This window comes from Anguilla rostrata, chromosome 5 (genome assembly GCF_018555375.3).
Source record: "Anguilla rostrata isolate EN2019 chromosome 5, ASM1855537v3, whole genome shotgun sequence".
NCBI classification, from domain to species: Eukaryota; Metazoa; Chordata; class Actinopteri; order Anguilliformes; family Anguillidae; genus Anguilla; species Anguilla rostrata.
In genome coordinates this window covers 61,409,846-61,433,586 of record NC_057937.1, presented here as the reverse complement: position 1 = coordinate 61,433,586, position 23,741 = coordinate 61,409,846, and the positions used below count along the sequence as shown (strand labels likewise).

Here is a 23,741-nt window from a genome sequence, read left to right as displayed (position 1 = left end):
ACTCCCACGGCGTATCCTAACACATCGGCGGGAAATCAGAACCTCATTCTCATTACCGTAATCTTTGAGTAACGGGGCTGGGCGAAGTAAGAGATGCGGGCATCACAGTGTTACTTGCGTGACAGGGTCGCAGCAGAGTGACAAATTATTTATCAATGAAATACATCTGAGGCGTTCCATTACCACTCAGCAGCCCCTATTGGGCAGGTGATTCACAGAAGCAGTATCTGTCAGTTCAGCTCTTCCAGTGAACTGCTCTCTTTATCCCGCTACGGCCGCTGCAGTGATTCCATTTGGAGGTGAAAACCTGAAACGGGACAAAAGGCCCGGCGCCCGTAAAGGACCAGCCCAATTCCGACTGAAATACGGGACGTCCCGGCAGAGACGGGCGACCCCAGAGGCGAGGCCGTAACGGGCGTGAGTAACGACACCATTTCCGAGGTTTTAAGAACCTCTGGCGGGACGGGCGGGCAGGGGGGGGGGACATCAGACATCAGACGATCACTATCTGGCCCCCGCTGGCCGAATCAGATACCACCCCCCCCCCCAGCGAGGACCGCGTGGCCACTCAATCTCAGATAGGACAGCACGGTCGATTAAACTCCTGAGCCGAAGACCCGGAGGGAAGGGAAATTGAGTTTTGAACGCGCGCTCTCCGTCTTTCTCTCGCCCTCGCTCACCTTACCCAGAAGCCCCTGTCTGCTGGCACCTGGAGATAAAGAATAATCTCTCGGACGACACAGCCAGAGCGCCCGTCGGACTCCACAGCGCACTTCCACTTCCCCGACTATCGTCAGCCGCTCGGGATAGAGTACGAGCATCTGCTAAATCAGGGGTCCTAAAATCAGGGGTCCTTGAGATATGAGCATCTGCTAAATCAGGGGTCCTAAAATCAGGGGTCCTTGAGATATGAGCATCTGCTAAATCAGGGGTCCTAAAATCTGGGGTCCTTGAGATATGAGCATCTGCTAAAATCAGGGGTCCTCATTCTTATCCAGAACAGGCCAGTGTGGGTGCAACCTTTTCGTTCCAACCAGCAGTAACACCCCTGATTCTGCTCGTCAACCCTTAGGGTCTTAGCTAAGGACCTTGATTAGTAGAATCAGGGGTCTTACTGCTCGGCTGAAACAAAAGCTGACACCCACACCGGCCCTTTCTGGATAAGACTGAGGACCCCTGTGCTAAATGAAAGGAATGCAATGTGAAATAGCATAATGTCAAGGAGGGGGCTGGGGAGGCCAGGAAATAATACCCAGGGCAAGTGCCTCCCACACAGATCCCAGCCGAGCCCCGGGCTAATCGTTTAAAACACAACAACATGGCCCAACCTGACCCAAAGCACAGTGAGTAACAGTTTACACTTTCAAAACTATGAGTTGCCCTTTCAATTAATCACAAATCAAGACATTGCAGTCAGTCATTTTCTTCTGGCTGTTATTAACAACTGAAAAAAAAAAAAACTGGGCAAGTAGGACAGAATAGGACATTCAAAGGTAAATGACCAGTAGCTATCTTTCTCTTGATCTAGGCACTACCACAATTCCACCATGTACCAACATAATTTGCAAAGCGATGTGTAACTGCATGATGGTTTATCTGAGTGAGTATCACAGCATTGAAAGAATAACAATGTGCAGTACAGTCATTGAAAAAAAACAAAACATATGTACATAAACCAGAAAAGATTAAATCTGGATGCATTTAGATGCCAGCGGAGTGCCAAAATGCAGTTCTGCAATGGATCAAAAGCCAATATCCTTGCCACTGCTGAAAGGGGCAAATGAGTAGCCAATACTGAACAAAGCCATGGGGTATTAATTTAACCCTCTGAATATCAGGTTTTTGGGAATGTTTTTCCCCCCCAGAATTATAAGTCAGTGTTCTAGAGTTCAACTGCTTTCAGATACCAGTAGCGATTGTAACGTCAGCACTAGAATGTTCAGTTAATAACGTCCTAACGACATATCTGTGACCTCACACCTCAAAGGGTTAATGGTAGCAACGCTCCTAATGACTGTAATGGTGATACAGTCACCATCTCTGCCCTTACCGTTATGATCACGGTTAATGTTAATAACAGAATTACGACTCCCCACTGCTGTGTACTTATTTTCATTTGGGTAATTATACCGGTAACATACATAACAACGTAAAAAGGTACGATTCTCCATAGTAGCACCACGTAAAGAGGAGAGTGTGCATATTATAGGACCTGTAATTCATGGAAGATGAGGTAATCCGTTTAATAGCGCTCATTTTTTGCTGTGCAGAGTCCTTAACTCCACGGGGTTCTCGCCACTTTAGCGAAATACTTCAGTGGTGTTGTTACAGTTGCTGAAAAGCCATTACCAAAAACAACTAGGAAGAGAAATGAGAAGCGTGATCACACATATATAAAGGGCCAATTTAACCGCAGAAACTTTAAATGGGTTTTTACTACAATGTGCATATTGTCAGACATTTCAGCCACTTAGCATCCATCTAAAAGAAAGTGCACTAATTTTGTGAACAGTCGCACTAAACCCGAAACCATGCGTGTTAAATATTATTGCACTAAATAACCTGTCTCCAAATGACCGGTAGTTACAGTGCAATGCCGTTGGTTAAAAACACAGGAAATATTGTCACGCAACTCCGAGATGCAGCTACAGTACATGCTTGTTAGGTCCAGTCTCTGGAGAAGTACACTGCAGAGGATTTTACACAGGGCCTACTGCTTATCTGCCGACCGACACCTGGAGCAACTGGGGGTTCAAGATGCTATCGAATCAAACAGTCACTACGTCTTCATGCTCGATATAAGGTAGAGATGCCACAAACAGAATCCATTCGATAAGAAAAAACTTTTTTTAAGCCCATAAATGTGGTAAATGTCCCTTTGGCTTCACCCATAAACAAACAAACATTCAGTCCACAGTACATTAAACTTTGATTCCTGTAAAAAATATTGGAGTGTCGTAACCACAGGACATAAATAAAATAGAATGCACATTTTTATGTATTCGTTGCATCGGTTTAAGCAGTTGCATTTGCGCAAGGAACAAAGGATATCATCCCAAGTTGTTTTGCCAACTTTTTTTTGGTGATCTGAATCATTTTCCTGGAGGGAGCATTTTAAACTGCTGGTACAGTGGGAGGGGAAAAGCAACCGTTACACTTTTTGCATTTCTATGGACTGAGTAGAAAGTTGGTAACTGGACAAGTCGTTAAATCGGCAATCAGTCGATGCATATCGCCACGCTGTAACTGATGTTCATAATGTTCAAAAAGCCGACAAGGCACACAAAATTTTGGTCAGACCGAGGATCACGTGTAACTTCGAGTCAAATTTGTTGGATTTTATTGCTCATTCTAACGCATTAACGAGGGCCATAGGGATAATTTTATATCCGCCGCAGAACAATGCGGCTGACAGATTCCCATTTGATGGGAGAGGAATGTTCCAAGTATCTGCGTTTCCATCTGCTGGTTGGAAATAGTCATTTCTGTTCATTCTTCTCGGGTGAGCTGGATTAAATGTTTTGTCTCAATTTTACAGTTCGGTAATCACATTAATGACTTTACCCGCTTTAAATTAACATTATTTTCTTCCAAGTTCGTTTGGGAAATTTCCAGTTCATTTACCGGTCCGGAGTACACCAGAAGGAATACTGTTTCAATCCAATCGCGATGTCGGTTTGCGATCTAGCACGCTGACACCTCGTCAAGCAAAGAACCTGTACACCTCACCATCCCAGATCTATGTTGCTTCACATTTTCAGCCCGGCCAAACCCATTTACGCAGTGTGGTAACGGAAATAGCAGCTTTTCATACGTTTCCTAAACTTGTCCCTGATTTAAAAGCAATTAGCAAGTGCTTCAGTATAAAATAAAATCCAATATACACGCATATTAGACCCAGGCAGACCGCAACACGGACAAAACATTCCACACGATCTTTTTCAGCGGAAACTACAATCTACAACCTTCCTTTAGATAATACATTTGTTAGTTTGAGATTTTTGTCTTTCATGCCCCATGTTTTATCAGACAGGAACGGGATACAACCCGAATAACTGCGCGCCCATCTCCTTTAAACGGAACTTGCCGCGAGCAACTGTACGAGCAGCGTATCTTCGTGCACCTCCGCCTAGTTATTTCTTGCCAAGTGTGTCAGTAAGACTTGGCGAAAGACAGGTTTATAGCTGCGCTGTATCGGGATCCAGTAAGAAATCGGTTCGATAGATCTTTTTTCTGTATAGCACCATTTACAAGCAGACTGACCCGATAACTACAGCACACATCAGGAGACAGGCTCAAGTGACACGGCACACCTTTGCTAATATGATAATATTTGACATATACCGTCGGCCCCGCATAGGCAACAGCTGGACCAACGGATAGAACTACTCTCAGAAAAGGTCCTTCTCTTGAAGATTACTACATGGTCAACACATATAATTATTTTTAAAAAACGTAAGCATTATTCCCATATTTTACTAGTGTCATTCATGTTCAGTTCCAGTGTTGTAACTTTAATGAAGCGCAATTTTTGAATTTGCCCAAACTTAAGGCTCACATCCTAAAGGCGCATCCTAAACAGCCACAGAAACGACTAGGCTACAATGCCATGGCAGGACAATGCAGGGGATCTTTTCAAACGGCTGCTTTTACGGATATTATTCTCGGTGGTTAATTCTGCCATTCCATAGACAGACACCCTTTATCGCATTGCCGTACCTGGAGGACAGCTGCAATCTGCCGGCGCTTGTCTCGCTACCCGCATCTTGGCCAAATGTTCATAGGACCTCTGTCAAAGGAAATAAAAAAAAAATATGGGAACAGTTTTGACTGCGATAAACAGTTTGCTTGTTTATTTGTGATACCACATATACCGATATGACATTTGTTTTCTAAAAAGGTTTCCCCAAAAGGAACATTTATATTTATAAATAATCTACATTTGTGCACACAAGTAGGACAGGGGCGATTGAAATGATTAAATGAGTGTAAATGAGTGCATACCTGTGACAGAAGTTGATCGACTCGATCGTGAATCATTGAATTTAGCTTATCCAATGCAAAACCGGGAACCGGGCGATACAGAAGCTCTGCGTTCCCGTTTTCCAGTTCCGCCACACGCTCTTTAATCTCGGATGTTTGCACACTTAGAAAAACGCAGTAGGCGAGAGACACGACTGAAAACATCAAGGACAGGACGCTCGCAAAAGTCCTGCAGCAGTACTGGCGCCTGTGAGACACCACTTTCCTCTCCATGTCGTCCGTGCACCTTGCGTGTCCGTTTCTCTCCGTAGCCTTCATAACGGATTCTCCACGCTGCAAAGCCACATGCACCGCGCGTGCAATTCCGGGCACAGAGGGCGCAGGCTTGACTCGAGGGGTGACGCGAGCTGGGGATAGAATGTTGTGAACTGGAGATGACGGTCGATACCAACGCGAAGAGCAAGTTCCAGCGGCACTGTGGACACGCTCCAAAGCAGGTCCCCCTCCCCGATCCTGCCAAGTAGCCGTGCACCCGGTGGTGATTCAACCTGCCACTTCACCAGTGAGCAGATTCAAGGGCAAACCTGTTGCACACCTAGGAAAACCTAGAAACCAAGAAGTCCTTTGCACTCGAACCAAAGAAACGAACCCGGTTCAGTAAATCGTCGAGAAGTACAGCGAGAACACAGAACTCGCGCAATGGGCGACCGCGTTTAGGCACAGCACTAATTGACTGACGTTACCGTCTCGGAGGGCAAATAGCCTTCCGCTGTACGAATTGAATTGGCTGCAGCACTGTCTGATTAACATAATTTATTGGTACCATCTGGTTGATGCCAATGACATCAAATAAAGTGTTAATATGCATAGGATGGGCAGCCTATGTTTGTTTTCACAGTTCAAAGGTATATATAATAATATTACATGAGCTGTGCCAAGGTAAATATATGTATCGATGTAATCCTTTTTTTATTTTACCATATTTTGTGTGGACAGATCTAATGAACATTAGAAACTGATTTTAGGATGAAGTTCTCCCTTTAATTACTGCTGCTAAAAATGTAATGAAAATGTTTATCTTATGAGATATAATAATAAAAAAATGACCCATCAACAAGTATGCACACTCATGCACACACACATACACACACACACACAAACACATGCACACACACATATGTACACACGTGCACATACACACACACATGCACACACACGTACACACACACACACACAAACACATGCACACACACATATGTACACACGTGCACATACACACACACATGCACACACACGTATGTACACACGTGCACACACACATGTACACACGTGCACATACACACACACATGCACACACACGTGCACACATGCAAACACTCACAAACACGCACACTCACACACAGATGCACACATACAAACACATGCACACACACATGTACACACGTGCACACACGCACACACATGTACACACATGCACACACATGTACACACGTGCACACACACGCACACACACACACAAAGCATTTGGGCTCAGCTATATCACAGTGACTTATCAGGAACAGAACCTTCTGACCAGCAAGGTGCTTAAGTTTCCAGGTTTCCAGTGGGCCATTGTTAGCACTTCAAGTAGTATAAACAGACCCCTGCTCTGTGTGTGTGTGTGTGTGTGTGTGTGTGTGTGCATGTGTGTGTGTGTGTGTGTGTGTGTGTGTGCACGTGTGTTTGTACGTGTGTGTGCTTTTGTGTGTTGAATGTTTGGGGGGAGCACTCAATACCAAATGTGATAATTCCTAACACCTACAGTAACCTGATCTTATACCCCTGTTGGTAAAAACACACATTGATTTACCGCATTTGAGGGATTTGGGTAGATAGGGTGGCCAGTGCCCCGTTGCTCAAATATGGGACACAAGAGTGCCACCTATTGGCTTGTTTTTTCAGTAGCCTGCTTTTGTTGGCAGATGATGCCATAGTACATCATATTGTATCCACCACATCACATCCCTGTACATCACATCACATCACATTACATCCTATTGCATTACATTACATTGCAGTCAGATGCTCTTATCCAGAGTGATTTAACATAATGGAGAACATCGGCATTAGTCTTATTTTAACATACAGCTTCAGAAATAATATTATATATCGAAACAAACTCAGCAGGGAAGGTATTAGGCCACAGCCGGCCCGGCCCAATAAACAATCTAAGTGGCTTCTTAGCCCCCTGCGCCCTAATTGTTATAAAATGTTGATATTTAGAGGTGGGTGGGTTGGTGTGCCCCAAATGAAATCCTGTTTCGGGCCGCTCAGAGGCTAGGGCCAGCACTGGCTACAGCATACCAGCATCTCAGTAAATATGGTATTCCCAGAAATATTTAATGTACAGAATTGATTTCACATCAAACCTGGTCTGGTTAAATCGGAGATCAATATTACTTGCAAACTGATCTGAGTTTATAAACACGGTATTTCATGTGTAACAATAAAGACAGTGGAAATAAGAACTGAAACTGACCGGTTTCCTCACGACGCGCTACAAATAATTCAGCGTTCATTTTCAGCATTCCATCGCCATCTAGCGGTCATAACTGTGGTAACGTGCTGAATCTGCTCCTTGTAGATTATGCACCAGATCGTTATATTGTTTTATATATGAAACAAGGGCTATGAGACAACTAAGTACGAAGAAACTCCTTCGTGTTTTCGAAAATGCGACATAAAAATGTTGTAGTACTCATAGGCCATTCAACCACAAACAATCCACGAATAATATAACCGCCTAAGGAGAAACAATTTACCTTTTCTTTCCTCGTTCGACTACATAGTTCCGGGTCTTGTGAATATCAGTGAAGCAGTCTGAACTGGGTCGGGGCTAGGAATGTTGAAAAGCAACTTGAAATCTGCGATCAATGTTGTTATAAGTAGCGTACGCCTGTTATCTATGCTGGATCGTTGTTTCGGCTATAGGGCAACCGAGGAGATAATGATGAGTTCATAACTACTTAAACTGTATATATTTATGGAATTATTATGAATTCACACCCCACAATTAGGTGCATGGGAATATATATTTTTTAATTGAATGTAAAATAACAAGTTCAACTTTCTATAAGCATTTTAAAATAAACAAATAACTTCCTTATGAGAATGTTTTTCTTACCAATTGCATTCATTACAGGACTATTCAAACTGTAGCATGTTTTTTTTTTTTTAATTATTATTTTAAAAAAATTTTTAGTTTACTGAGCTGACCCGAAAATCATTTATCAGTTGTCTCAAGTTCTCTCAAACCTTTATCAGTTAGGGCTGCTACAGCGCGCGCAAAAGGGTTAACATTTATGCACGTTCCTGCGTTCACGTCTTGTTCGTTTGTCTACTCAAATGAAATACGTCCCTCTCATTTATCATCAGGAACTAGGAAGATGGAATAGACGAACGATTTCCTGTCCTGCGGATTGCAAGTGGAAGCCGACACTAACAAAATACACTGGAGACCACCGGATCTGTCGGTAGCCTACTTAAGGTAAGTGGCACTGCGGAATTAATGTTTAATAGCCTGCTTGAAGCAAAATAAGCGCTTCGATTTCCGGAAACGCGCATGCATGTGGCTTTTTTTGTCGCGATCAAGATTCGTTTTCGTACGGAGCCACTGAAAGCAAAAAATTGCCATCGGAACTTTTGGCTTCATTTATTTTTTTAGATTGATCTGTCCTGTTCAAGAATGTGTTCTTACAGTGTTTGAAGTTTACAACTGTGCAAACACTCTCAGCAAAAGGACTTGTCTCACTACATGATGGAATCTTTTTTAGCTGTTTATGGAATCCTCTGTGGTAGAACGCGTGAAACCAGATTGAACCATTTTGCCAAGCGAAGAACCAGACAGGGTTCCTCCTTAGAGACGCGGGTGCCCTTTTGAATGCTTCAATGAAGCGAGAGAATTAATATGTTGATTTCAGCTTTAAAAGTTTGAGAAATATAAACCTGCTTATTCTTATCACCAATAATACGCGCTGCAATTAATTGTGTATTGTAAAGATTTAATATATGCAGTTTATGCCTCAAATGCATGAATCCAGTGTTCTATGTACATTTTGTTCTGATAGTGTATTTTACTTTACTCTGAAAGAAAGCATTTTTAATTATACTGAACAAACTGTATAGTTAATAACATAGTGATTATTTTGGGTAACAGGTGTGAATATATGGCTGACGCAGGACATTTCTACTCTCTCTCTCTTCCTTATTGTCCCGTTGCTTCTGTTTTGCGGAGAGGCGAATAAGCAAACTGGACTTTGCACTTTTCTGATTACGCGCAGGGGCGGGTTCCTTACGACCCGTACGGACACGCATCCAATCCGCCATTGTCAGAGCGTTGCCTGATCGCGCGCGCCTTCGCCGAGAGTCCGGAACGTCCCCCGGGGAGCATGGCCGAGGGATTCACCGCGCCGCGGGAGCCCACGTGCGGCGTGTGCTGCAGTCCGTGCCGCGTTCCCGTCATGCTCTCCTGCTGGCACCCGTTCTGCCTGGGCTGCATCGAGCGCGTCTGGTGTCAGAACCCCGGGCTGGACCACGGCTGCCCCGTCTGCCTGAAGGTGCCCCTCTCTCAGGAAGAGCCCGGGGGCCACGCCCTCTCAGAGGTGCTGTGCGACTTCTGCCTGGGCGAGAGGCTGCCAGCCACCAAGACCTGCCTCACCTGCCTGGCGTCGCTGTGCGAGGCCCACCTGCAGCCCCACCTGTCCGGCGACGCCTTCCGCGGCCACCACCTGGTCCCGCCCAGCTGTGACCTCAGCGCCAGTTGCTGCGGCGACCACGCCAAGCCCCTGGAGATGTTCTGCAAGGACTGCAGGCTGTGCGTGTGCAACGTGTGCCCCATCCTGGGCCGGCACCAGGGCCACCGAATCAGCGTGCTGCAGCACGAGGCCGCGGACAAACGGGTACGCCCCACACCCCTCTCTCTACCTCTCCCTCAGTCTCCTCTCACTCTCTCCTTCCACTCCCACCCCTTTCTCTACCTCTCCCTCAGTCTCCTCTCACTCTCTCCCTCCCACTCCCACCCCTCTCTCTACCTCTCCCTCAGTCTCCTCTCACTCTCTCCTTCCACTCCCACCCCTCTCTCTACCTCTCCCTCAGTCTCCTCTCACTCTCTCCCTTCCACTCCCACCCCTCTCTCTACCTCTCTCAGTCTCCTCTCACTCTCTCCCTCCATCCCCCCTCCCTTGCTCGTTAGGTCTCATATATTATATGCTTTTGTGTTGTTTTTTTCTCCTCAAAAAGACAACATAGCGAAGATGTGTGGGGCAGCTCACAGGGCAGCTCATAGGGCAGCTCACAGGGCAGCTGAATTTCGTGCAAGAAACCCCGCAATGTGGCCGGGGGTTTGAGCCCCGCCATGGTGCTATCCCAGTTGTGGTCCCTTCCTCTCTTACTCTCTTGCTATCAGTCTGATTTACTTTTTTTTTTTGGTTTACTGCTTGTTTTGTTATGTTGTCATTGCTTTTCCGGAACAATAAGAAAATGACTGGGAGAAGTGAAAGAGAGTGAGAGGGCAGGAATTTACAGTCACGTGGAGAGAAATGCACAGAAATGGCAAGAAATGTGGGGAGAGAGGGAGAGGGAAAGATGGGTAAATGCGAGGAGAGACAGAGAGAAGGAAGGTTTGGGGAGAGTGACTGAGAAAGGAGAGTAAAATGGGAGAAAGGCAGGCTTCCCGAGGTTTGAGAGGGACTTAATTCCTTCTGTCTTTTCACAGCCCTTTTCAAAAGAGAAAGTTCCAGAATGTGACCCGGAATGTTATGAGAGAATGACTCTGCTTTACGAGAGCTTTTGTGTGCCACACAAAATTAAGCCAGTTGGTTTCGGTGAAAATTGAGAAACTTTAAAAAAAATGTATTTAATGAAAATGATTTTTTTTACTTTTATAATTATTTTACTTCAATAAGTCAGTTGTGCTTGTTTGATTGTTGATGGTGAAATACAATGTCATGATGACCTGAACAAAAAAAAATTACAAATAAATGTTTTTTGTGTTTTCTCTTTCTGTCTGTTCCTAATCCTAGAATCTGCTGAAGGTTTGTCTGAACAGGCTGAGCTGCAAGAACAAGCAGGAGAACGCCAACATTAGCAACATCCAGAAAGCAGCTGAGGAACTCAGGGTAATGAGTCACAGCGCTGAGGTGCCAGGCGCCTTTACTTTCGCTTTGCAGAAAGCGAAACCTACGAACCCGTCTGAGAGCTGCCACCTAGTGGCGGCGGAGAGAAAAACAGCGTTAACCGATTACTGCCCGAGGCTCAGGGCACAGAGCCAGCGTCCGGAGTTTCTACGGTGTTTGGGGCACTCAGTTTGGTGTTTATTGTGTGTACCGAAATTCTGTTTTAGTGGAAAACAGTCAGAAAGACAGAAACAGCTTTCCTCTTCAAAAGGACTTACTTAAAATACAGCTAGGAGTATCCACTCAAGTACAAATCAGGATTCCCTTTAAAATTTGACATTTAAGTTTTTCATGGCAATATCGCATCAGATGCATTCCCGTGAAATGCACTGTCAGCGTTTTTGTTTAGCGGTAGGAAAAACGGACCCGTTTCACGACAGGCTGTGGCGGAGGAGACCACCACCTGGCTCTCCACGAGCTTCTCGGAGATGCGCCTCCTGCTGGACGAGGAGGAGCGCGCGGCGAAGGCCATGGTGGAGGAGGAGGCCAAGGCGGCGCTGGAGGTGTTCGAGGACCAGGTGCAGGAGTGCCGGCAGCGCGGAGACGCCACGGACGCCTTCGCCCGCGAGGTCAACAGGATGTACAAGCAGGACGACGGCGTGCAGCTCCTCAGGGTAAAACCGCTGCCCCCCGTTTCTCTCCCGCCAGTGTAGTGTAATGGGTCAGGAGCTGGTCCTCGTAACCTAAAGGTCGCAGGTTCGATTCCCAGATACACTGCCATTGAACCCTTGAGCAAGGCACTTAACCTGCATTGCTTCAGTATGTATCCGGCTGTATAACTGGACGCAATGTAAATGCTATGTAAAAAAAAAGGTTGCTCTGGATAAGAGCGTCTGCTAAATGCCTGTAATGCAATGGCAATTATCCCAAACTTAGTTTATGGAGGCATAAGGGAAGTATAAGACCCTGTCTCTGGTTTCCCTTCCAGGACGTCCCATAGACACTCAATTTGGTTCGGATGAGGTCGTTACTTATGCATTATAATGTATGCATTAGCCTAAAATCTGGCGTCCATTTTGATGCCTGTCGCCAGTGTTTTTCTCCCTGACGGGCTCTGAAAGGTCACGACCTCTCCTCAGGATTTCATAGCGGCGGAAAAGGACCTGCAGACCCACCAGCAGCCGGCGGACCACATCCATCCCATCCCCATGAAGTTTGACCACGTGCAGGGCTACACCAGCAGCTTCCACAAGGCCCTGAAGGCCGTCATGAGGAAGCCGATCGAGCACCGCGTCAGAAACGGCACGTTGCTCCCCCCCCCCCCCCCCCCCCGCTAGGCCTTTCTTAAGGTTGCTGTGTAGCACAAGTTTTAGGAAAACGGGTTTGTAACTCAGAAGCTTCCAGGTTTGATTCCAAGTTGGGGCGTTCTTGTTGTACTCTTGAGGAAAGACATTCATCTTGAGCCGCTTCAATGAAAAATATCAAGCTGTATGTTGCTATGACCTGCATGTTGCCCTAGACCAGGGCTGCCCAGGCCTGTTCCTGGAGGTCCATCGTCCTGTTGGTCTTCACTCCAGGCCAAACAAAGCACTCCTCATTCAACAGCTAGAGATATGCATTGAGCTGCTGATCAGTAGAATCAGAGCCAAAAGGGTTGAAATGAAAACCCGCAGGACAGGAGATGTCCAGGATCAGGGTTACACAGCCCTGCTCTAGATAAAAGCATCCGTCGGCCGAACTGTAAATGTTGAGGCGAGTGTGTTGTGCAGGAGAGGACGAGGGAGTTTAACCTCACTGTTCCTGGTTTCAGGTCTGACGAGCAGGCCGGACGCCAAGCAGGTGCACACCTTGATGCACAGAACCAAGAGCACGGGAGACAAGCTGCTGTTCCTCAGATGTAAGAGCTGCCCTCCCAACTCTCTCCACGCTTCCTAAAAGAGGACGGGACACCAGGCTGCTTATTCCTGAAGAGAATCACGCAATCTGTGCATTCCTGTCTATATCAGGAATCTCAAACTCCAGTCCTGGAGGGCTGCAGTGTCTGCGGGTTTAACTCCAGTCCTGGAGGGCTGCAGTGTCTGCGGGTTTAACTCCAGTCCTGGAGGGCTCATAACTATCTGCAGGGTTTGATCTGCCTCCTGAGAGGCGGGCTGATGTCTGTTTTAACAGACGACAGTCCTGGATGCTTCATCATATTCTTTTTTACTCAGGATACCAGGAGGTCTGGTTCTGTCATGTTTTTAAACCCATGGGCCTGTGTCTGATCTGGCATGCCCTTCATCTAATCAAGTTTAATCAGGACTCTGTCAGTCAATTTGAGCAGTTGATTACACAGTTAACTCAACACACCTGGTGTGTTGGGTCTCAATTGGGTGCTGATTTTAAGGTGAAAACAAAAACCAGCAGACCGTGTAGCTCTCCAGGACCAGGGTTGGAGACCACTGATCTAGATCATGGTCCTGGTGAGCTTTCAGAGTTTGATGGTTTTTGTCGTTACTAAGCACTTAATTATTTGGTTAAAATAACTAAATACTGTTCACCTGGGTTCTTGAGTCTGAGCTGGTTGTGGAAGTTCGAAAAACCCAAATACCCTGCTGCTCTCCTGGAGCAGGGCAGGGGATCTATACTGGTCTATTTTTAAACCAGACAGACAGCTCCTGCATTCCATTCATCATATTTACTTTTTTTACAGGAAGTATCAGCTGATAACAGGAGGTTCTGGTTCTGTCTGTTTTACCACATGACCCGTGAAATGTTCTGACTGGCCACGCCCCTTCATAAAACATTTAAAACAGTTAACTAATCAGAAGCTCTTTGAGCTTAAACCATGGCGAAGATGGAACTGCGAACGATTAGCCAAGGATCGCCACAGATTCTGTAGACCCTAGGGTTTCACACTCATTCTCAACGATGACATTCTCAATGCCACTCCCTCCAGTTTTTACTTGTGATGGCGTTTGAGCCTCTGTTGGGGTCCCTGGATCAAAACTGCTTAAAAACCCCCCACTTGACCCAACAGATACTGTAGTCCTCCCAGATAGACCCTAAAGCTGAAAGTAGTCTCTTCCAACAGATAGTCCTCCCAGATAGTTTCAGAATTAGAGTCTATCTCTCTTTCTCTCTTTACCTCCCACCTCAGGTGTTACAGTTGCTCTTAACCCTGATTTATACACTTTTCATTCAAGCCCCTCTGGAATAATAACGTCTGCCAAATGTAATGTAACGTAACATAACGCAGTGGATCGTTCCAATCTGGCGCCTCTCCTGAAGCTTCATTAAGGGGCTTAAGTACAGCACTGTGTAAATGACTGTGACACGCCCCTGGAAACTCCTGGGTTCCAACCCACACACTGGCGGGAAGGGAATTCTGTGTGAAGAGTGGAGTTATATCTTTATAACTGCTTCACAGTTATGGGTGGAGTCATTTAAAAACATCAGAGCGCATGTCAATGTTGGGTTCAGAGTCTACAGTGGATTATCATCGATTTTATGCACGCATTTAATGTGAGTCTCGTTGATTTTTTTAACCATGAATTCTGCCCTCCTTGCCCTGTCCCGCAGACGCCTGCTCGCCCATCCTGGACCCGGACACCCTGCACCCCCAGCTGCGCCTCAGTGCCTCGGGGGAGTCGGTGAGCAAGGCGTGGCTGAGGAGGTCCTGTCCCGACGGCCCGCAGCGCTTCGACCGGCTCCTGCAGGTCCTGGGCCGCGAGTCCTACTTCTCCGGCCGGCGGTACTGGGAGGTGGACCTGCGGCAGGCGACGCAGGGCTGGTGGGTGGGCGCGGCCTACCGCTCGCTGTGCCGAAAGGGCGACTCGGAGGCGTCCCGCCTGGGCTGGAACAAGGCCTCCTGGTGCCTGAAGAGGTACGACCTGGAGTACTGGGCCTTCCACAACGGGACCCGCGTCCACGTGCTCCTGGAGGAGGACCCCGAAAGGCTGGGGGTGTTCCTGGACTACGAGGCCGGGACCCTCAGCTTCTACGACGCCCTGTTCGGCATGCGGCACCTCTACACCTTCCAGGCCAAGTTCACCGAGCCCCTCTACCCAGCCTTCCGCCTGTGGGAGGGTCCCATCACCCTCTGCAAGCTCACCTGACCTCCCACAATGCCTTGCACCCGAAACAGATTTCTCATGTGACGAATGCTGTTCTTTTTAAAAAGAAAAATGGGTTTCAGTATTTAACCACCAACTGTATTGCACTTTTTTGTGATTTTTGTCATTTCCTATTTTAACACACTAAAATTGAAGTCGTGGCTGAGTGTCCAATGACGGAATGCCATGGTCTTTTGCTGATTGGAAAATTACGCGATTCCACGCAAGTTCCAGTGGGACAGATAAGACTGCGTGTCATGTGACAGCTACATTCAAGCTTAGCCGAATGACAACATGAGCCATCAAATGCGAAACGGTCCTTCTCCAACGGGCTCATTTCCTCACAGTGAAGACTGGAGAAGTGTTCGGTTTGATCACCCAGAGGAAAACTTAAGATGACCTGCTAATTAAATTGGTAAAATATCATATGAAAACGCCCCCTGCCAAAAATGCTCTTCTGTTAAAGAGTAAACCCCTAAATGATTCAGTCAGCATGAGTGCACTACGCCCCATCTGTGGCACCTGCCATTGGTTGCGAAGATATTTCTACTTTTCTATTGGTAGATCATAAAATGTTGCCACTTAACCAATTGGTGGATATGAAGACGTCATCCAATGAAAAAGCAGATCATGTTCAGCCTCTGACTAAAATAATAGCCAAAACCTCCGAGAAAAAGCAGGGAAATCACACTAAACAAATAACACTTACCTTTTTACAGTTAACTTCTAATAACTTTTGTTATATTTTCATGCCAATAACACCGTAACTTTTTAATGTGACTTTGCTGCATTAAAATTTTCAGTGTTCTAGACTACAAAATCAGAGAAATAAAACCCGAATTGTGTATATTTTCCTTTAATAAAAGTTTTTAATCACTGGTTTCACCCAAACCCTGTTTGTATTGTGTATTCAATTTATCCATGAATCCCATCACTCCAAAGACTTCTCATGAACACAGAAGCACCAAAGTGAATTCTGTTCAAGTTCACTTTGTATTTAACAACATTTTGGCACATAAAACAGCCTTAGCACTGTTTCCCAGTAGGCAACCAAAGTCATCACACGTAAATTACTGACAGTGACATACCGATTATCTGTGCGCATTACATCACCTCAACCTAATGAACATTCTCCTGAAATCACCCCTTCTGCCAAGCATGCTGTAGATCACCCCCTTCTGGTAAACAACCGAAAATGTGAAAAGCTTAATCTGAAAAAAATCTATCTAGCAGAATTTATGGTTCTCTTCTCTGTGCACCTTCACCATTCCGTAGTGCTCTTCGACCATCGCCACGGACGCGACTTCTCCCGATTCAATCAGCAAATACTGAACATGGACTGAAATAATGGACGTTCTTCTCCTGCAATCAGCTGTCAAGAGTGTGAAAGTGTGTGCTTACGACATACCCAGGACCTCTGCCTCTAGTTGAGAGACTTCTAGTATCTAGAGTGGGGTGGGAAAAATAATAAAAAATACAGGTGTCAGTATTTCCTGATGGACTTTGGGAGAATCACGTCCCGGCGTTTCGAGCCAGAGCCCGGGACCTCCGGAGGACCACCGCCCCGCCCCCGCTCAGCTTTTGACCTCCTTCGCGTAGCTCTCCACCAGGTCCTCGGTGATGGACTCGTCCTCCCCCACGTTGGCCTTCACCGTCTTCCCCAGCAGCAGGTAGATGTCCTCGGGGGCCACGCCCTTGGGCTCGGCCACCTTGACGCCCAGCATGTCGGCGGTCAGAGCCGTGCCCTTGGGGATGGCGGTCTTGGCCACCACAGACTTACCCAGCTGTGGGAGAAGGAGGGAGAAAAACGGAAAAAAAGGGATAAGGGCCCTTGCGCTGGAACATTCTGGGGTCACATACTGCAAGGACTTGCTTGTGCTCACCATGGTCATAACGAGCACCTTAAAGACCATGCCCCAGATGAAGAACAACCTTACGACTATCACCAGCTCCTTAAAGACCACACTCCAGATGAAGCCCAACCTTAAGACCATCACCAGCACCTTAAAGACCACACTCCAGATGAAGGCCAACCTTACGACCATCACCAGCTCCTTAAAGCCCACACTCCAGATGAAGCCCAGCCTTATGACTATCACTATCACCAGCACCTTAAAGATCACACTCCAGGAGAAGGCCAACCTTACGACCATCACCAGCACCTTAAAGATCACACTCCAGGAGAAGGCCAACCTTACGACCATCACCAGCACCTTAAAGATCACACTCCAGGAGAATGCCTACCTTACGACCATCACCAGCACCTTAAAGACCACGCTCCAGGTGAAGGCCTACTTTACGACCATTACTCTGATCACCACCAGCACCTTAAAGCCCACCCTCCAGGTGAAGACCTACCTTGTCATGGCAGGCCTTCTCGCAGGGCAGCATCTGCTTGACGCCGGTCCCCAGGGCTCGCTCCACGATGCGGATGGACTTCACCAGCTCGGCCAGCTCCTCCGGGAGCAGGGAGGCCTCATGGTCGCTGCCCTTCCAGGACTTGTCCAGGGTCACGTGACGCTCCACCACCTTGGCCCCCAACGCCACAGCCCCCACCGTGATGCAGATCCCAGACTCGTGGCCCGAGTAGCCAATGGGGATGTCCGGAAACTCCTTCTGGTATTCCTTCAGGAATACCGGGGAGGGAACGGGGCACATGAGTAAATAAGGAAAGTAATTAAGTCAGACAGTTAATGTATGTATGTAAACTAAGTCACTCCGTCAGTCTTTAAGTGGAATATTTACAGCAACTGCTAATTTCTGTGGAGGCTGTGTATCAAAACTGCTACTATACTTCCAATCATCTCAACTGTTCCCCCCATTTAAAAAACAACAGTATTATACATATTTTTTGTGTGGGGTGGGGCAGTTTATGATGGTGGTAACGTTCGCGTCTCTTACAGCGATGACCCTCAGGTTGACGTCCTCTGGCTCCAGCGGGTAGGCGCTGGTGCACTGCAGGATGCAGAAGTTCTGGTTGTGCTTCTTCACCGTCTGGTAAACACGCCTCATGGTCTCCATGGACTGCATGCCACTGGACACCACCATGGGCCTCTCTGTCACAGACACACAGGGGCAAGGGGGTGTGGGAAAGATCCAAAATATCTGAGCAGCTATCATACAGGCACGGACTTCCGGTCAATATCATTTTTCTGGTTAACGTCTTCAAAACTGTGGATGGGTTTTGCGCTCGAAAATTAATTTAAAAACCTCCCTTATTTCATCTCATGGAATAAGACTGGGATGCTATTGTTCTACTGTAGGCTAAGTGTTGGGAGAAACTAATGCAACAGTGACCTGGTGAAATGTGGCTGACTGAAACAGACCATAACCCAAGCTGGACGAGGCTTATGGTGCCCCATTACTCATCTAGTCACAGTGGGCTAATGACAACCCCCCAGCTCAAACCTTAGCTGTAACATAGTTTACCCACAATGCCTTAGATGTAGGGGCAAACCTGTCAGGGCATTAAGTGCCTTAACCACCTGAGTATCTAAGCAACCCAAAATAAGCGTGGGGTTATTAAGGGTTGACTGGTGGATCATAGATTCAGCCCTGGGAATACACAGGCAGGCATTTAACCGGCTTACTTTTTTGGGCCGTCTTCTCCAGGTAGGGGAAATTGTTGGTGTCCCCTGAGCCGACCTTGAAAAACGGGACATCGAGCTCATGGAGAAACTCAACGGCCATCTGTCAAAGAGTAAACACAGATAAGTACCGCAGCTCAGCTGCGTCGTCCACACCAAGCATCAATAAACAAAAAAAGTGCAGTCAAGACAACGTGGTCCAATTAAGTACAATAAATATAAAAATCGCACTGACAAATGACACTGAAAATGACTGGGGACAAATGCCTCCGTATTAATTATATCAAGAGCTAATCATATCAAGTATTTGCACAATAGCGTTGTGTTAAAAACATGCATCTTGCAGGTTCCTTAAGCTTCTGATTAGAGTGACATTGATTCACACAATCTCAAACTATTGAAGTACGCAGTTAACATGCTTATGCTATAAACAGGGTCACAAATGGCAGTTCAAGATGACACTGTGTCTTATAACAAAGTTAGATTACATAGTAGTTACAACAGGGAAACGATATGTTGCATTATTACTACGAAGGGTTCTGATAAAGTTTTATATTCAGCGTAGGTGCGGCCAGTAAACCGTAAAGCGTTAACCACGCCCACTCGTTCGTACCTCGTCCATTCCCGAAGCCGTGAAGAATATGCCGACTTCCTTCGCGTATTTCTGCAGCTCGCGGTACTGCTCGTGACTGAACTCCAGGTGGCGTTTGTGCTCCCCGTAAGTTTTCCCCCAGGAGTTCTTGGAGCTGTACGGACGCTCCAGGGCCCGCTTGTTAAACTTGTACTCAAGTTCACTCTTCTGAAACTTGGCACAGTCTGCTCCACAGTCCTGTTAAAGGTTACGTATTAGTAGCATACACAACGTATACATATAGGCTAAATTATATGACAATAAAATACTCTATCGAGAGATTCTCTTCGCCAAGGTCCCATAGGCTACTTTCTGATTTTGATTAACCTGTAATTGGCGTTATTGATTTAATTCTGGAAGCCTACCCCGGTGAACACGCTACAAGACATAAAAACCTGGGAAACCGTTACTGATTTCACGTCAGTTGCATTTCCCACATAATGTAGTAATAATATTATGTGAGACACAGTAGCAGCCAGTGGGTGTGCGCGCACGGAATCAATGCTACCATTCATTCGCCTGTCATCTTCCTAATTCAGTTTCAAAACACAATGGGAAATGACACATCTAAAAACGGGATCCCGATTAAATAAGTTATTTTTGTGAGCCATGCTTATGGCTACGTAATTCTAAACCAGGAATGTTTTACAATGTTCATGTTTCATGACAAATGTCTCGGTTTGCTATAGGCTGCCTAATGCAGCTAACCAGTCAATCTCCTACACTGGATTAGAACGAGCTGCGTTTATCTAGTCAGCATGCTAATAAAAATATCGAATTGATTACATTACTTGCTAGATCTATAGATGTGTAATAACTTGCCGAGTTATTTCTTCACCAACTCTACTGAAAGTGGTATCAATATTCAGTGCTACGTGTCAGCTTGCAATTCAGTAAATAAAAAATACAAATGTAATTAATATTACAGGTGCACTCCTAGCCAAACAACTTTGCTAACATCCAATAAGGTAGCCAGTTGGCAATGACAGCCAGTTAAATTTACCTTAACCATCTTGATCATTTTCTTAGCAATCTCAATGTCGCCCTGGTGATTCTGGCCGATTTCGGCGATAATGAAACAAGGGTTGTTACCCCCAATCTTCCTGCCTGGACAAATTTCGAATTCAAGAGACATCTTCGAAATATGTTTGGCTTGTTAATTTAGAGTAAATGTACGTTTCACTATTTTAGCTGGCAGCAAACACTGTGCATTGGAAGAACAGAGCCGATTGACTGACTGACTTGACGAGTTGAACAGGAAGTAGCTAACGCAGCTTGCTAGCCTGCGTGGCCTGCGCGGCGTGCTGAATGGACCGTACGTCAGAGGGCGGTGCCTTTACGGACGGCATAATCCTGTTTCTCTACACGGATGCGACTCGAACACTCGCCTATTATTCGCACATTTGCTGTCGAACCTGCTCCAACTAATATATTTACAGATGTGACGTTTGATGCCCCCGCGAGTTTCTCATTCCGATATTGCAAGCCAGTTGACACGTGTAACCGCAACATTTAAAGCGACATACACACGTTTTCATTCAGTCATTCAGTTTCTTCTGACACCTGTAGAAGTTTTTAAACCATAATAATAATAATAATAATAATAATAATAATAATACATTTTATTTAAATAGTACCTTTCATGCATAAAATGTAGCTGATTGTGCTTTACAGTCAGACTTAAAATCAAAACAATTTCAAAGAAAACAATGTAAATATGATATAAAGCTCAATAAATAAAATAATACAGAATAAAATAATAAAAAAATGAATACAACAATAACAGGGAGAGGTGGCATGGTGGTGCAGCACTGCTGCCTCACCACAAGAAGGTCTGGGGTTCGAATCTTGGCCGGGGGCTTTCTGTGTGGGGTTTGCGTGTTCTCCCTGTGTCTGCGTGGGTTTCCGCCGGGTTTCCTCCCACAGTCCAAAGACATGCAGGTTTGGCTAATAGGACAGTCTAAATTGCCCCTAGGTATGAGTATGTGAGTGAATGCTGTGTGTGCCCTACCTGCGATGGGTGTACTCCTGCCTCTCACCCAATGCACGCCCCATATGCTCCACTACCTCCTGCAACCCAGGAATAAGTATAAATGATGTATAGATGGATAACACAGGGAGATTTAAAAAAAAAAAAAAAAAATATGGGTAGTAGTATGAAAAGTTGTATTTAAGTTTAATCCACCGTGGGGGTTAACATCTAAATTTAAGTGCTGCTCCTGTGGTCACTGGATTGATTGCAGTCCATGAAATGTACTTTTTTTGTTTGTGTGTTTCATTCACACATAATGCAGACCATTCTGACAATCAAAAAAAAAAAAAACATATCATATTCTGAGCAAAGAAGACTCAACAGCCTACAACAAGACCTACCCTTTTCCTATGGGCTGTAATATTCTCTCACGGACGCGTTCTCAGAGGCGACACACTGCAGTTGCTGCAGTGGCAGCTGTGTGCCAGTTGCGGTTGCTGTCAGCTGTTGGGGAGCATGTGTCTCCTCTTTATCGGCTACACGGTTACTAAGATTGAGCTGAAATTCTTGTCCACCACAGTCATGGATTCACAAAAATAATTGCAGATTATCTTGTAAAGGAAAGGGGAAGACTGCTTGTAAAACACTTCTGCAGTGTGAGCTGTTTTCAAGTGAGAGGGATTTTGGGTTTTGAGTTTTCTTTAAATTAAGTAGCCCCCTCTATTTAGCTAAATGAAAATGAAAATGTGATCATTCTGCCTGAGCTCACATAAAAATAAAAATCATACTTATAATCATAAACATAATAAATACTGTGGCAAAGGAGAGCGTTTATCTTTTATCCTAGTCACCCCAGATTTTTTGAATTTGGGATGAGACACGAGGTGGATCAGACCCCTTGCACGGAGGGGTCATCTAATTAGGAGTCTCATCAATTCAGTCTAGGTTATTTTATTTTAAGGAATGAATTAACGAACAAACAAATGAACAAACCTCAATCCCTGTCTATGGCCCAGATGGGATCTGAAGCAGTGACAAACTGGCTTGCCCTGGCAAGCCTTAAGTAATGTGCTACTGATTTCTCTCACCAGGAGGCACTGTAGAGCTAGCAGGGAACACTGTGGAGTTCCCACTCATCACTGTAAAGCACTTTGAGCATTCAGAAAAGTGCTGTATAAATGCAATGATTCATTCATTCATTCATTCATTCAATGTTGACCCTGTAGGAAAGCCAGTGAGAACCTTTCAGCAGGACAGTCTGTACACTCTAGGGGCTCTATGGCTTATCTCCATGGGGGAACCATTTTTAGTTATTTATGGAACCCTTTATGGTAGGTGTGAAAAGCGTGAAAGCTCCCAGATTTAGCCGTTTTGCCCCACAAAGAACACTTGAACTAAAAAAAAAGAGTTCCTCTCCGGAGAACCTTTTTGGAATTCTTCTGAGAGTGGAGGATTCCACAGGATTCACACCGTTTCAAACACACTACATTAGGCCTGGATAGATTTAAGCTCCTCGCTTACATGAATCTTAACCCGTAAATGTTCCGGAAATTCTCCGTGTGGACGTACTATGTGAACAGGTGCAGGACTTGATTTTCTGTGTAATTTGCTGATCAGAACCGCCTAAGATTTACGGATAACTTCCAACATGGCTCTGGTGTGAACAGAGTCAGCCTCATGCTTGGGCAAAGCACTCAAATGACCTTTTTGTTTCTGGCACGATTTCTTTACTAAGCACACTTTACTCTATCTGCCCTCTCAACAATTCTCGCACAAATATGAGACTTTGCACAAGGAAGATTTTTATGTGATTTTGTGAGATAAGTTTCAACATTTAATTTAGGAATGGAATAAGCACTGTCCTTGTTGTCCTTGCTTGACACGGCTTTGTGATGACGTAAGAACATCGGTATCGCGCTCTTCCAGTTTGAGTTGCTTTTTTGCCCATTGTAGCAGGCACACGCTCAAGCACACTGACGTGTGCGTGCGTGTCCGTCCCAGAGGTGCAGTAGTAAAAAGACACAGCTGTTTCCCCTTTCCTATTTATTCTAAAAAAGAAAAATGTATGCATATTATTCATTCTGCACCTAGATCTCCAGCAAACATGGTCAATTTTGATTTGATTTGACACCGACACACACCTCTCTGTCTCTCTCTCTCATGCACACACACCCCTCTCACACACGCATACATACAGACACACACACACACCCCTCTCTGTCTCACTCTCTCATTCACACACAGAGAGAATTTTGCCTGGGAAACCAAACACTTCCAAATCCATTCCTAAAGACAATGGAGAATATTTAATTTAATTTCTTT

General features: G+C 45.6%; 2 protein-coding genes and 1 long non-coding RNA gene across 4 annotated transcripts in view; 1 reads left to right on the top strand and 2 right to left on the bottom strand.

Annotated features, from left to right (window-relative positions):
• Positions 1-5,739, bottom strand: part of LOC135255855 (uncharacterized) — a 58,830-nt gene extending 53,091 nt beyond the window's left edge. The window contains exons 1-2 of the long non-coding RNA XR_010330296.1: positions 5,005-5,739; positions 4,720-4,789 (exon numbers count right to left, since the gene is read on the bottom strand). This is a non-coding gene — a long non-coding RNA (uncharacterized LOC135255855). The remainder of the gene's footprint in view (positions 1-4,719; positions 4,790-5,004) is intronic.
• Positions 5,740-8,230: 2,491 nt separating this feature from the next.
• Positions 8,231-16,120, top strand: LOC135255850 (tripartite motif-containing protein 14-like). 2 transcript variants are annotated; one of them, XM_064337562.1, is made up of 7 exons: positions 8,231-8,509; positions 9,303-9,920; positions 11,043-11,138; positions 11,576-11,809; positions 12,275-12,437; positions 12,946-13,032; positions 14,697-16,120. In XM_064337562.1, the coding sequence occupies exons 2-7, from the start codon at positions 9,411-9,413 to the stop codon at positions 15,230-15,232; spliced, it is 1,626 nt and encodes a 541-aa protein (XP_064193632.1). In that variant the 5' UTR covers positions 8,231-8,509; positions 9,303-9,410; the 3' UTR covers positions 15,233-16,120. The 2 variants fall into 2 exon arrangements, with proteins under 2 accessions (XP_064193632.1, XP_064193633.1); XM_064337563.1 differs by having other exon boundaries at positions 9,257-9,920.
• Positions 16,070-20,755, bottom strand: nansa (N-acetylneuraminic acid synthase a). The gene is made up of 6 exons (XM_064337564.1): positions 20,451-20,755; positions 19,430-19,645; positions 18,820-18,919; positions 18,131-18,285; positions 17,588-17,854; positions 16,070-17,013 (listed from the first exon to the last, which is right to left on the bottom strand). The coding sequence occupies exons 1-6, from the start codon at positions 20,580-20,582 to the stop codon at positions 16,804-16,806; spliced, it is 1,080 nt and encodes a 359-aa protein (XP_064193634.1). The 5' UTR covers positions 20,583-20,755; the 3' UTR covers positions 16,070-16,803.
• Positions 20,756-23,741: the final 2,986 nt, after the last annotated feature.